Source organism: Grammomys surdaster, unplaced genomic scaffold, assembly GCF_004785775.1.
Source record: "Grammomys surdaster isolate TR1022 unplaced genomic scaffold, NIH_TR_1.0 1164, whole genome shotgun sequence".
In the NCBI taxonomy this organism is placed as follows: Eukaryota; Metazoa; Chordata; class Mammalia; order Rodentia; family Muridae; genus Grammomys; species Grammomys surdaster.
The window spans coordinates 4,604,133-4,616,303 of NW_021605583.1; the positions used below are offsets into that span (position 1 = coordinate 4,604,133).

General features: G+C 47.8%; 1 protein-coding gene across 1 annotated transcript in view; it reads right to left on the reverse strand.

Annotated features, from left to right (window-relative positions):
* The window catches only part of Sik3 (SIK family kinase 3), a 213,389-nt gene extending 202,139 nt beyond the window's left edge, over positions 1-11,250 (reverse strand). The window contains exon 1 of the mRNA XM_028783636.1: positions 10,965-11,250. Coding sequence (XP_028639469.1) covers positions 10,965-11,243 — 279 coding nt within the window. The 5' untranslated portion in view covers positions 11,244-11,250. The remainder of the gene's footprint in view (positions 1-10,964) is intronic.
* Between the last annotated feature and the right edge of the window lie 921 nt (positions 11,251-12,171).

Below are 12,171 nucleotides of genomic sequence, written 5' to 3' on the forward strand. Positions count from 1 at the left end.
GTTTGGTTTTTTCCTTGTTGTTTTGTTTTTCAAGACAGGGTTTCTCGCCGGGCGGTGGTGGCGCACGCCTTTAATCCCAGCACTTGGGAGGCAGAGGCAGGCGGATTTCTGAGTTCGAGAGTTCGAGGCTAGCCTGGTCTACAGAGTGAGTTCCAGGACAGCCAGGGCTACACAGAGAATTCCTGTCTCCAAAAACAAAACAAAACAAAAGACAAGGTTTCTCTGTGTAGCCCTGGCTGTACTGGAACTCATTCTGTAGTCCAGGCTAGCCTCGAACTCAGACATCTTCCCACCTCTGCCTCTCAAGTGCTGAGGTTAAAGGAGTGTACCACCACTGCCTGAATATAAAAATAAGTATCTTTTAGCATCTTTTTTTTTTTTTAGTTTAAGTGGTACCAGTGGCTGAACGTACCTTCGTGGTACACACTTGCCTAGCACTTCCAGGCTTTGGATTTGGTCCTCAGCACTACACATACATTGAGGAAGGGGAAGCACACCAATGATAATGGATGGATTTTGTTCAGACCTAACATTCAAAACACGTGAGTAATAAAAATAATAAAAATGATACAGAAACCAAAGCTGGACACCATGGCCCATACCTGTAGATTAAGGCAGGAGAGCTTGGGTTTGAGATCAGTGTAAACTACATAATGAGAACTTGTCTCAAAAGTAAGTAAGTAACAAAGAGGAACAAAAAGGTTCAGGTCGTCAACAAACAGCCTGCCTCTGTGATGCTAACTCTGTTTCTCCTTCAAAAGTCCTCTTCTTGCCTTCATGGCCCTCTGTGAGAGGTCTAGACAGAGGGGGATCATGAGCAGCCAGGGGAAGAAGGTTAGATCCACAAATCTGGCTCTGAGAAGCTACAGGGGCGAGCAACTCCTCTTCCGACCAGTGGTACATCTGAGGACTGTGTCTACAGGCAATGCAGGCAGAGGGCCCAAGTCAGCCAGCCAGGCAGAGCTGCTGGCTGCTGGGGGGCCTTCTCACTCACTGCTGCCAAGGCTAAGCCTGGTGCAATCTTTCTGGAAAGCAATGTGGCAATATATAAGCATGCGGTGTCTCACAAACACGTGTGCTCTCTGGTCTAGTAATTTCATTTTTAACAATCCATGTAAAGCAAAAGATCAAAAACAGTCCAAAGACTCAGGTGCCAATCAGTTGCCACATTTAAAAAAAAAAAATTAAAAATTATGAAATAAAAAACTGTGGAAAAGGCTCAAAACAAACAAATAAAACAATAGTCATGTCTCCCAACTCTATGCCCAATAAGGCTGATGCTTATGACTGGCTCCCACTGACAGGACAAAGAGGGTCAGAGAGGAAGCAACAAGGCAGGAGAGGCAGGACCCTAACTAGTTTTCAATCCCTTGGCTGTCATGAGTATTTTACAGTATCAATAACTACCGCCTCTGGGTGGCAGAATTATGGATGACATTTTCCTGTCTGCTTCTTCATAATTTCCTGATTTTCTCCAAAGTTGTTCCAGGAGCACAATGTTATTTTTGTGAGCAGAAGAAAAGGGGAAGGTGGTAGAAGAGAGAGGCACAGTAAAAATAGACTGTGCTTGAGGTAAAGGAATAAACTGAGCTGAACTCGGCTGCTCGTCCTCCGTCCATTTTGAAAACACACGCGACAAGTATTCAAATGCTCCTTTAACTTAACCACTTGTCTACGCTGCAAATAATAAAACATAACTTCTTGTACCAATAGCTGCTACTTTCTCCATATACATGGCAGAAGGAATACTAGTTGAATTAATTCATAAACAGCTAAGACCAACTAAACAAACAAAGATTACTGGCCAGTGATGAAAAATTGAGGGGTTTTGTCTTGTTTGGTTTGGTTTCTTAAATTGGATCACATAGTTATAAAGAAAAGAACAAGAAGTCTGAAGTTCTTTCAGGAAGAGACCACAGCCTGACAGAGAGAAGCACCTCAAAGCAGAAGGGGAAAGCTGGAGGCGCTGGCTGACCATACTGACCATATCTGGGGTATAAACTAAAGGAAGTAACCCCCATGCAGCTGGGATTTGAAAGAGCTTTCCATTGCATAGGGTTGCGGGTGCTGCTCTGTGGCACTGTTTGCCAAGTGTCCAACAGGCCCTGGGTCTGAGCCCTAACCTTGCATTCCACAGAACAATGCATGAGGGAGTCCTCCTGGAAGGGTGATGCATGCTTACAGCCCCAGCTTTCAGGAGGCTTGATGGAGGGGATCACTCAGACCTGGTAAGTTCAAGGACAGTCTGGGCATATGAATACATGAAGGTCAGAGACCTGGCTGAACAAGTAAGGGCTTGCTGGGCCCATCAACCTGCATTCCATCCCATCCCATCCCCAGAATCACAGGGTAGAAGGAGAGACCTCCCAGAAGAACATTCTGACTTCCATTACACACTGAGACATGAACAGGCACACACACACATATATACAGATACACACACACACACACACACACAAACAAACATACACACACACCATACGTGTAATTTAGAACCCCAAAAAATAGAAAATATAACAGACCCTGATTTTTATCTTTTTCGGCCTTTTTTTTTTTTTTTTTTTTTTGGTTTTTCAAGACAGAGTTTCTCTGTGTAGTCCTGGCTGTCCTGGAACTCACTCTGTAGACCAGGCTGGCCTCGAACTCAGAAATCCGCCTGCCTCTGCCTCCCAAGTGCTGGGATAAAAGGCGTGTGCCACCACTGCCCGGCTTTTTATGTTTTTTTTTTAATATTTTCTTTTATTGTTTGTATTCATACATGTGTGCCTGTGTGAACACATGGCACAAGTGTGAAGATGCCTGTGGAAGGTGTCAGATCCCCAGAAGCCACCTGATCTGAGTGCTGGGAACCAAACCCAGGTCCTCCAGAAGAGCAGGAAGCATTCTTAACCACTGAGCCATCTCTCCAGCCCCTCCAGCTTACTTTTTATAGACAGGGTTTCTCACAGAACCTGGAGCAATCGGTCCAGGCTCGCTAGTTACTGAGCCCCACCTCTGCTCCCGGCACGAGGTCACCGTGCTCTGGGAGCACCAGATACAGATTCAGTCCTCACACTTGCACAGCGAGAACTTTATGCACTGAGCCATCTCAGCCAGGCCCTATTTCTATTTTCCAAATGTGTGCTAGGCTGCTGGTCCTGGGTGCTAGAGGAAGGCAGGCTGACAGGCATGGTAGCAAATGCCTTTAATACTGGCACTCAGGAAGCAGAGGCAGGCAGATCTCTGTGAGGCCAGCCTGGTCTATATAGTAAGCTAAAAGACAGTCAGGCCTATATTACTCTCTCTATGGAAAGCCTTGGATTCAGTACCTACCACTCATAAACTGGCTATGGTGGCCACACCTATAAACGCTGTACACAGGAGGCAGAGGCAAGAGGATCACCACAAGTCCGGGCTAGCCTGGCATATGTAGTGAATGTGTATGCAGCTGTCACCTGATAGCTGAGGACAGTGATGGAGCATGTGTAGATGGCCCTCAAACCAGAAATTAGAGCCAGATTAAGAGGAACTCTGGATAAAGGGTTGTCAGCCCCACCTGTACCTAAGGTATACATCTGACTGAGCAGGTCTCGTAAGGACACAGCTATGTAGTGAGAACATACCTCTCAAGAAGAAAAGGAAGGGAGGGAGAGGAGGAGAGAGAGAAAAGGTAAAAAGGAACACGGGAACCTAGACAAGCACATTTGCAGGAGCTGCTGTAAGAAAGAAGGCTGCTGGCGAGCAGGTGTTAGAGCTGACACTGGGCAGAACTTCTTAATCAAAACCTAACTTAACTTTAACCAAAATTCCCCATCTGAGCAAGCCCTGCCCACACGGACAAATCTAAAGAGGCAATGGGGTCTCTTTCCCTTCCTATTGATTCTCTGAGAAATGTAGTGACGTGCTCACAATCTGATTCCTATTTTTCTTTTAGATTTAAACTTGGATTTGCCTGCAATCCACTCACAGCAGAGCCTTCAACTCCTTCCTTATCTCCCTCCCTCCACCTGCAAAGGGCTGGGATGACAGGTGTGTGCCACACCCTGCTGACTCCTACCTCCTGGAAGGCTCAGTTTTGAGTGGTAGAGTCTTTGTGTCCCAAGGGTCACACACTTGCTAGAAATAACCTTGTGATGGCCCATGCAACAGTTCCTCGCTAGCTGAAGAGAGTCCACTCTGAACAGGTTAAACACAGGGCTTTCCAGCTCATTCGTCCCAGACGGCCGAGGCTCTCTAGTCAGCAGTGATGTACTACGCAAGGACAAGAGCCCAGGAGACTATATATGCTCTGGACACTAGCATAAGTCATTCGTGGAACACGCCAACTCTACCAATACACAAATAAGGGGGTTACTCTGAAATAAGAGGGACCGGGAAACTGCCTGATAGGTGCATGATGGTGTTGTCCTCTTGTGCCCAATAAATTCAACAAGGATCATGTTAGTACGCAACACGTATGGCATTCTCTAACAGTGAAGGGAATCTATGCTGTTAAATGCTCACCTCCCCTGCCTCAAGAGATAAGTAAGTAGATAGATTGGTTTGCTTTTTCCTCTTAGCCATAAAATAATCAGCATGGGTTTTCAGAGGTTATCCACAGTCTGCTGTGCTGCTCTCTGACGTAAAACCTCCTGGTCACAGCCAATCCACACTGTATACTAGAAGGCCTGCAGAAGCCAGCCCTCATCCCTGTTTGAACTTGTCTTTACCATCTATCTCTGCCTACTGAGGCATGAGCACACGGCCTTGGCTCTAAGCTTTGGATGGTTCTTTCCAGGATCTACACACTTGCCATTCCTCCTGCTACGAATGTTCTGTCTTCTCGATCGTTCATGGCTGGATTTTCCTCACCATTCAGGTCTCTGCTACAGCTCCATCTTGCTCTCCACGGCCTATCTGAAGTTACAAACTTCCCCAGTCTCCAGCCCACTCGTTTTCTCTATGGTCCTGAGGAGTGCTTTTCGTTGTGGTGGTGGTGGTGGTTTGATTTGGTTTTGGTTTTCTGAGACAGGATTTCTCTGTGTAGCCCTGGCTGTCCTAGAATTCCTGTGTAGACCAGGTTAGCCTCCAAATCAAGCGAGATCTGCTGTCTCCAGAGCACTGGGATCCAAAGCATGTGCCACCAGTGCCCAGCTGGCACTGGGTTTTTTGTTTGCTTTGTTTTGTTTGGAATTAAAAAGTAAATTCCAGCTGTGTGTGGTGGAGCTGTTAATCCCTCCTGGAGGTGGGATTTATCTCTTGACTTATTTCAAAATAAATGAAAGTATATTCCAACTGGGTTTTGTTTGCTTGCTTTGTTTTGTTTGTATGTGTCCCTTTTTCAGTAGTGTATTCCAAAGCTGGAGCCCATCAAACAACCTTCCTGAATGAATGAATGAATGAATGAATGAATGGCTATGGAGAAGAGCCCACTCATGGCAGAAATGTCTTAGGTACCTTTCACAACTTCTGGGCCTCTTGTAAATAAAGAACATTGCTTTTTATTTTCAGAGCATGGATTTTGCTCTTTTAAGCCATGCACTAAAAAACACTAGCCAGACTGATGCTTGGAAAATGAAACAGCATTTCTGGCCCAGAGACAACTGGTCTGGACACCTCCAGCTCGAGCCAGATCTATGACTTTCTAGGGAGTTGGCACCAACGTCAGAATGTTAAAATAAACATCTTCGATGCTGAAAGTGGAATATTGGGGCTCTGACTCGGCAAAGGCTAGCCCTACCTGGCCTTAGCACCTCACAGGTCAAGCAAAGAGGTGACCCCATCACAAGGGACAAAGGCACCAGTCTTCCTTTAACAATCATCTCTAAGTGGTCTAGGGCTGGGACTGTCATCCCTACTGTAGACATGCAAAAGCTGCTCTGGATTTCTTTCCTCTCTCCTTTTCCTAATGACCCTGCTCCTGCTTTCTATAGGGCACATTCGTGTGTTCGTCTGCTTCACCGGACTCCTCTTCAAAGGCAGACAGAAGCCAGGCTTTGAGTCTCCATGAACTGAGTCTGCAGTCATGCACACTGATAAGCTTTGGAATGAGGATTCAGGGCAAAATGTTTTCTCTGTGACACATATCAATTTTAAAATCCTGAACTGATGATACATCCTCAATGGTAGACTGCTTTCCTGCGGGGAGGGAGGGTGGGGATAGAAGCACTCGACAAAGCTAGAAGCTAACCCTTCTAACTATCACACCCTGTACACAAAAGCAAAGTGCAAATATATTTTGTTTTGGGGTGGTAGATAAGAGGTGGGGGGAGGGGTCTGATTTTGTTTCTCTGTGACAAGCTCTCACTATGAACCTCAAACTGGCCTTGAACTCAAAGTGCCTCAGCCTCCCATGTGCTAGGATTGCAGGCATATGCTGCTAAGCCTGGCTGCAAATGTGTAGTAACATTTTTCATATTCGCCACAGAATTGTAAGTGAATCTCTAAAGAAACTATTGCATGCAAAAAAAATTGTTCCATCATCAGTATGACAAGAATTAGTTACAAAATAGAAAATTAAAAAAAAATTTGTTTGTTTTTTGAGACAGGGTTTCTCTGTATAGCCCAGGCTATCCTAGAACTCACTCTGTAGACCAGGCTGGCCTTGAACTCTGTCATCGTCTAGCCTCCAGGGGCATCAGCTGCAGGTGGTTCAGAGGCAGCCATGCCAACAAAATACCATACACTTAAATTAATTAGTTAATTTGAAGATAATTTTTAAAGTAAGAAAGGAAAAAGCCATATAGCATAGTACAAACCTAGAATCCAACATCTGAAGAACGGAGATAGAAGAGAGGTTTTAAATTCAAGGCATCTGTGGGCTACACAGGGAGTTCCAGGCTAGCCTGAGCTACACAGAACATCTTGGAAGGGAAGGGGGGACAAACAAGAGGGTTGAGAATATGTATCTGTGGTACAAATACTCCTGTAACTGAGTTCAATCCCCTTCACTGCTAATAAATAAACATTTTTAGCAAAAGCCAAAGCCAATGTTTTATCAGATAAGTCTCTTGTTAAAAAAAATAATTAAAGATAAAAGAAAATCAAGTTAAATGAAAAACTGTCCTGCATAAACTTCATAGCCCAATGTGGTGGCTCGTGTCTATAACCCCAACACCAAGGGATCTGAGGCAAGAAGGTCACCAAGAGTTCCAGACCAGCTCTGACGACAGAGTATCACAGGGAAGAATCTCAAAGCAGCACCTGAAATAGTAGCAAACTGGTCTCCCACCCCACCCCCACTCCCCCTACCCCCCCATGAAAGTGTGAGATCCAAGCACAGAGAGGTTTAGCCAGCTTGTGTCTCTCTATCCAGAATCAATGGCACTTGAGGTCAATAGCTCTTCCCAGAGTGTAAAATGAAAAAAAAAAAAAAAAAAGAGGGACTAGCCAGTCTTACTCGCCTGACTGACAGGCCCTGAAGAAAATGACGACATTTCTTACCTACTCCTTCTGTGCCAGCACTGCCTGAGCTGCATTGCACACCGCAGTTAATCTGCCCAACACTGAAGCTGTGGGGTGAGTGCTGCTGTCATCCCATTGTAGATGAAGAGATCCAAGCACAGAGAGGTTTAGCCAGTATTTAGGGCCCAGCACCGCCCCAGTCTTAACCAGCAGAGGACTCAAACCAGGCAGTTCTAGGCAAAGCCAGAGCTCTCACCACAAACCACTGACAGGCGACTGATGGATACATGCTGAAATAACAGCTTACAAATATTTGGCCAAAAGCTTTCCTAAAATACACAGAATGTAGCTATTCTTCGTTCCTTCATCCAGCTAGCTCCAAGGTACAATTAGACACAGGAAACAGACTGTAAGTAATGGGGGAGGGAGGGATGTATTTAAAAAAAAAAATCTTAATACTTTATAATGTTCTACCAAAAAGACAGAGAACCTTGGGCAATGTGTCTCAAAAGAAATTTTTAAAAAGGAAATCAAAGTAGGTAGGACAAAAGCAGGGTGAGCTGCTGCCCAGGGCCTGTGGCTCCTGGGCGCCTTCTGCAGCGACACTGGCTGGCAGCACTGCAGAGGCTGGGACGTCAAGACTCAGCACCTGGAAGCCATGCTGCAAAGATCCCAACAACCACAAGAAAAAAGAGCGGGGGGGCGGGCGCGCCCCCCCTTCGGTTCCTTTTCTTTTCATTATTTTATTTGCTCCTGGGTCCTACTCTGGGAAGTTGTCTGGACTGGGGCCAGCTTCTCTTATTGTTGGACAGAGTACGGTAGCTTAGTCAATAAATGAAGTTTGCTTTAGCTTCTTAGTCCTTGGAGTGGGTCATGTAGGAAGAGGGGTTCACAAATAGTTCCCCCATGTACAGACAATGTCCACTGCCTAACCTCCTTCTGCTGACACAGGCATCGTCATTGTTACCTGTGTCTGGTTTTTATGCACCGTTAGAAGAAAATCTCAAACCATTTGGTGACATAAAGAAGGAAACAGAAAGAAAAAATAAAGCATACACCTTTAAAGGATCAAATAAATAACCTACTGTAGAAAGAGACAGGGAAGAAAAACAATTGTTTGCCTCGATTTGACCTGACTGCAGATGATAAACACTGCAGAAAAGCCTGGCTTCCTGAGTAACAGCAGCCCCAGCAGCTTCTGGTACCTAGGTACCTTCCCTGCCATTATATAACCAAGCCATGCCCTTAATAGGCCATCCTGGCGTCTGTCAGCAGCTGCCAGGCACATCTCAGCTGTCAGTGTTGAAGGACCCTTTCCAAAATGTATTCAGATAAGCAGGGAACAGGCCAAAAGATGCCCATGGAGCACCCTGAGCACGTGACAGCTCCTTGTGAATCGAGCTTCGCTCCCGTCAGAGTCACTTAAGTAGCAAAAAGATATGGCACTTGGAACTGGAGCACACTGCTACAGAAGCACAAACAAATGCTGGTGTGGTCTCTTCCACACATGCAACTCATTGTCCCAGCCGTTTCAGCCTCATTCAAGTCTGAATATTTCCATACATAGGAATTGCATAACTGCACACCACAAACGATCAAAGATAAAAACCAACATAAACAGTGACACCAGTCTATAAACAAGCCAACGCTGTAAAGGCTGCAGTCCTAAAGGATACCAAGGTCTCAGAGAAAAACTGAAATACACACACACACACACACACACACTAGAAAGCAGCCAGACCAACCATAATTAGGCACTGGCTTTGCTGACTACTGAAAACAGAAATGTCCCTTTTATATATAAAGCCAAGAATCAACCGTTTGCAATTACGTTTATAAGACACTCAACTCAGCTTGTCATAGATTTTTTTTTAATCAATATATAAAGATTCAAATTTCTTTAAATCATAGAGAACATAGCCCAGACAACCAATTATGTTTGTGGAGTCCATTTCCCAGAGGTCAGAGCAAAATAATTACAGAAGCAGAGGGGGAGAGAAAACAAGAAACAGAGGCATTCTGTTTGCAAACACAAGTCTGACTTGGGCAACTGTAAACACACTATAGGGGGTAAGGAGGTGCAGGCTCAAACTACAGCTGCGGGTCTGAGGGACTGCAACAGGAGGGGCGCACTTGAGTATGTCACTGGGCTCGGAAGACTTGAGGCCTTCTGGTAAAAACTGACAAAAAGGCTTGAAGGGGTCCCACCAGAGGAAGTGAAACTGACCAATCACTCCTCCACCGCCACCGCCCACCCAGCCACCCTCGGAAGAAGGGCCCCTTGTCGTCTTTGACAGAGAGAGGCAAGGAAAGGAACTTTCAGGTTGCCAATAAGCAGGAGACAGGGGCCCAGATAAGTCACTAGGCTTCTGGCACTAAGTGACTGCCATAAAAGCCAAAACAAGGTAGGCTAAGATAAACAGCGGCCAGGGTGAGAAGGTGAGGGGAGTCGTGTGTCTCCGGTAGGAAGCCGCATAAGTGGTAAAGGTTTTTCATTAGCCAGGCTGAAGAAAAACTCAAGCTACTGTTTTAAATGTAATGAATGACTACATTAAAAGTACCCATTTAAGTGAGGTATTGAGCAAAGAATTGGGAATTCAAATGGGCTTTGTGGGTTCCATCAAAACTAAATAATTCCTAGATACTCTCAATGAAGAAAGATATGTAAAACTGCTACCTCTGTTTCGTTAAATATATATATTGTATGCGTATACATACATGGTTTTCTAACTGACCTTGGCCAATTTCACTACTACAGCTCCTCAAATCCCTTGGGAACCAAAGGGCCAAATGAGTATAATTCTGTAGTGTCAATCCCACGGTTCCCTTCCCTACTGAAAAGCCCACCCCGAGCTCTATAAAGCCCACAATTCCAGACCCTCTGACAAGTAAAAATAACCAGCAAACCATCTATCCTAAATTGTTTAACCCTTGGTTAGCTAGTGCCACCAGAAGCCCTGACCCTTGGGACATCTGGTCATGGGTCCCATTCTAGTTTTCCCCTGATTTCCCCGTTTTCTTCACTGCCTCCTCCAAAAAATCAAGTATACTCCTTTGGGCTTCCAACTGACACCATCTACCAGTCTTAAATAATCAAACGTGGATTCCTTCCTCTGGTATAGGTGCCAGGTCCTTCTTATCTCCCGGTGCCTTGCACCCACCGCATACCCTCAGTCCATGCCCCAGCCGTCCTGGGAAGGCTGAGGCAGTCAGTTTGCGCGTCTCCCCCATCCTGTGGTCCACATTTCATATGCCCCTGCCCTCATTCTGATGGTTTCCTAATTGCTGGTTCCGGAGTCTTCCTGGCGTGCAGTCCGCCGGCCCCCTGAGAGTTCCAACGCCTCCTTTCCAGTCACCCCCCCCTCGGACCCTGCGCACAGCCCTGGGGACCTCTTCGGTGTCCAGCTGCTGAGTTCCCGGTGCCCCCTCTTCCGGAACCCCTCCGCTCGGAGGTCTCTGCCTTCTCCCGCCGGCACCGGTCCCCACTGCTGACCCTGACCCGAGCCCCGGGGAATTGCGGACTCCCCTGGCCCCGCCGCCCTGCAACGCCCCCCCACCCCGGGCAGCGCAGCCCGCAGCCGCGCGGTCCCCAGCGCCACTACCTTGGCCTTGGTGACGAGGTGCGTGGCCCGCTTGACCACAGCGAAGTTGCCCTTGCCGATGGTGCGGTCGACCTCGTAGTAGCCGATGCGAGCGGCCATCGACCCGCGGGAGGCCGGAGCTGTAGGACGCGGCGAGTCGGCGGCCGGGGGCACTGCGGCGGGGGCTGCTGGGGGCCCCGCGGCGGGCGGAGGCAGCAGGCGGCCGGCCGGCCCGGCTCCCCCTGCTCCGGCCACGGCAACCCCGCCAGCTCCGCTCGCCGCCGCCGCCGCCGCCGCCATCTTGTTGTGCAGTGAAACCTCCGGGGCCGCGGGGGGCCGGGCGGGGGGGGGGGGGGGGCGGGGGGGGGCCGAAAGAGGGGGGTTGCCGACAGACGTCACTCCAGGAGGCGGGGCTCCCGCGCCGCCGGGCGCCCGGCGCCATGGCAACCGCGCATCACGTGCGGACGCGCGTCACTGCCCGAAGCCATGGCAACCGTGACCTCACCGGGCGAGCTCGACCTTCCCGCGTGGGTCCCTGTTCCTGAGGCGCCGGCTCCCTAGTGCCCCCCTCTGGGGAACAGGCAGTGAAAATGTCCAGGGGCAGCAGCTACTTGTAAGCTTCCCGCCGCGCCTAGCGAGATAGGGATGGGAGAAGGGAGACCCCAGAACCAGACCCGCGATGGCCCCTGGTTCGCTGATGGGATCCTTGCTCCGACCTGTGTCCCAGTTCAGTCACCACCAAACCTCCCTTAAAAGGATTTCCTCATCACCAAAAATACCAGCCTTGTCCCACTTTAGCCCTGGAGGCCACAGAGGCAGGAATAGCTACAGTATTTAAGCAACTGTAACCAAGTTGGTAGCAAGGCAGGGGAATTGTTCAGCAAAACTCTTACAAAACCCAGCTCACTTTGTACAATCAACCTGATAGTCATCGAACACAGCAGAGTGCGGAAATTCGAGTTTGCATATTCAAGGACGCTGAAGCCAGCCAGCCCAAACATGCATTCCAGTTATTGGGTGGTTGAGGGCCCGAAAAAGAACATCATTTTCCTTCCTGCCACCCCTGGCTCGGAACAATTCTCCAGCTAGAGTTTGTCAGCATTTCTGCACTCCTTTTCTGGGTTCGTACTAGTGAAGTGCGTTGCCTCGAGGATCAGGTCATGTTTAAAGATGAGCAATCCGTTAAGCAAAATGAGTAAATAATATAAATTCCATCCCTACTAATGAC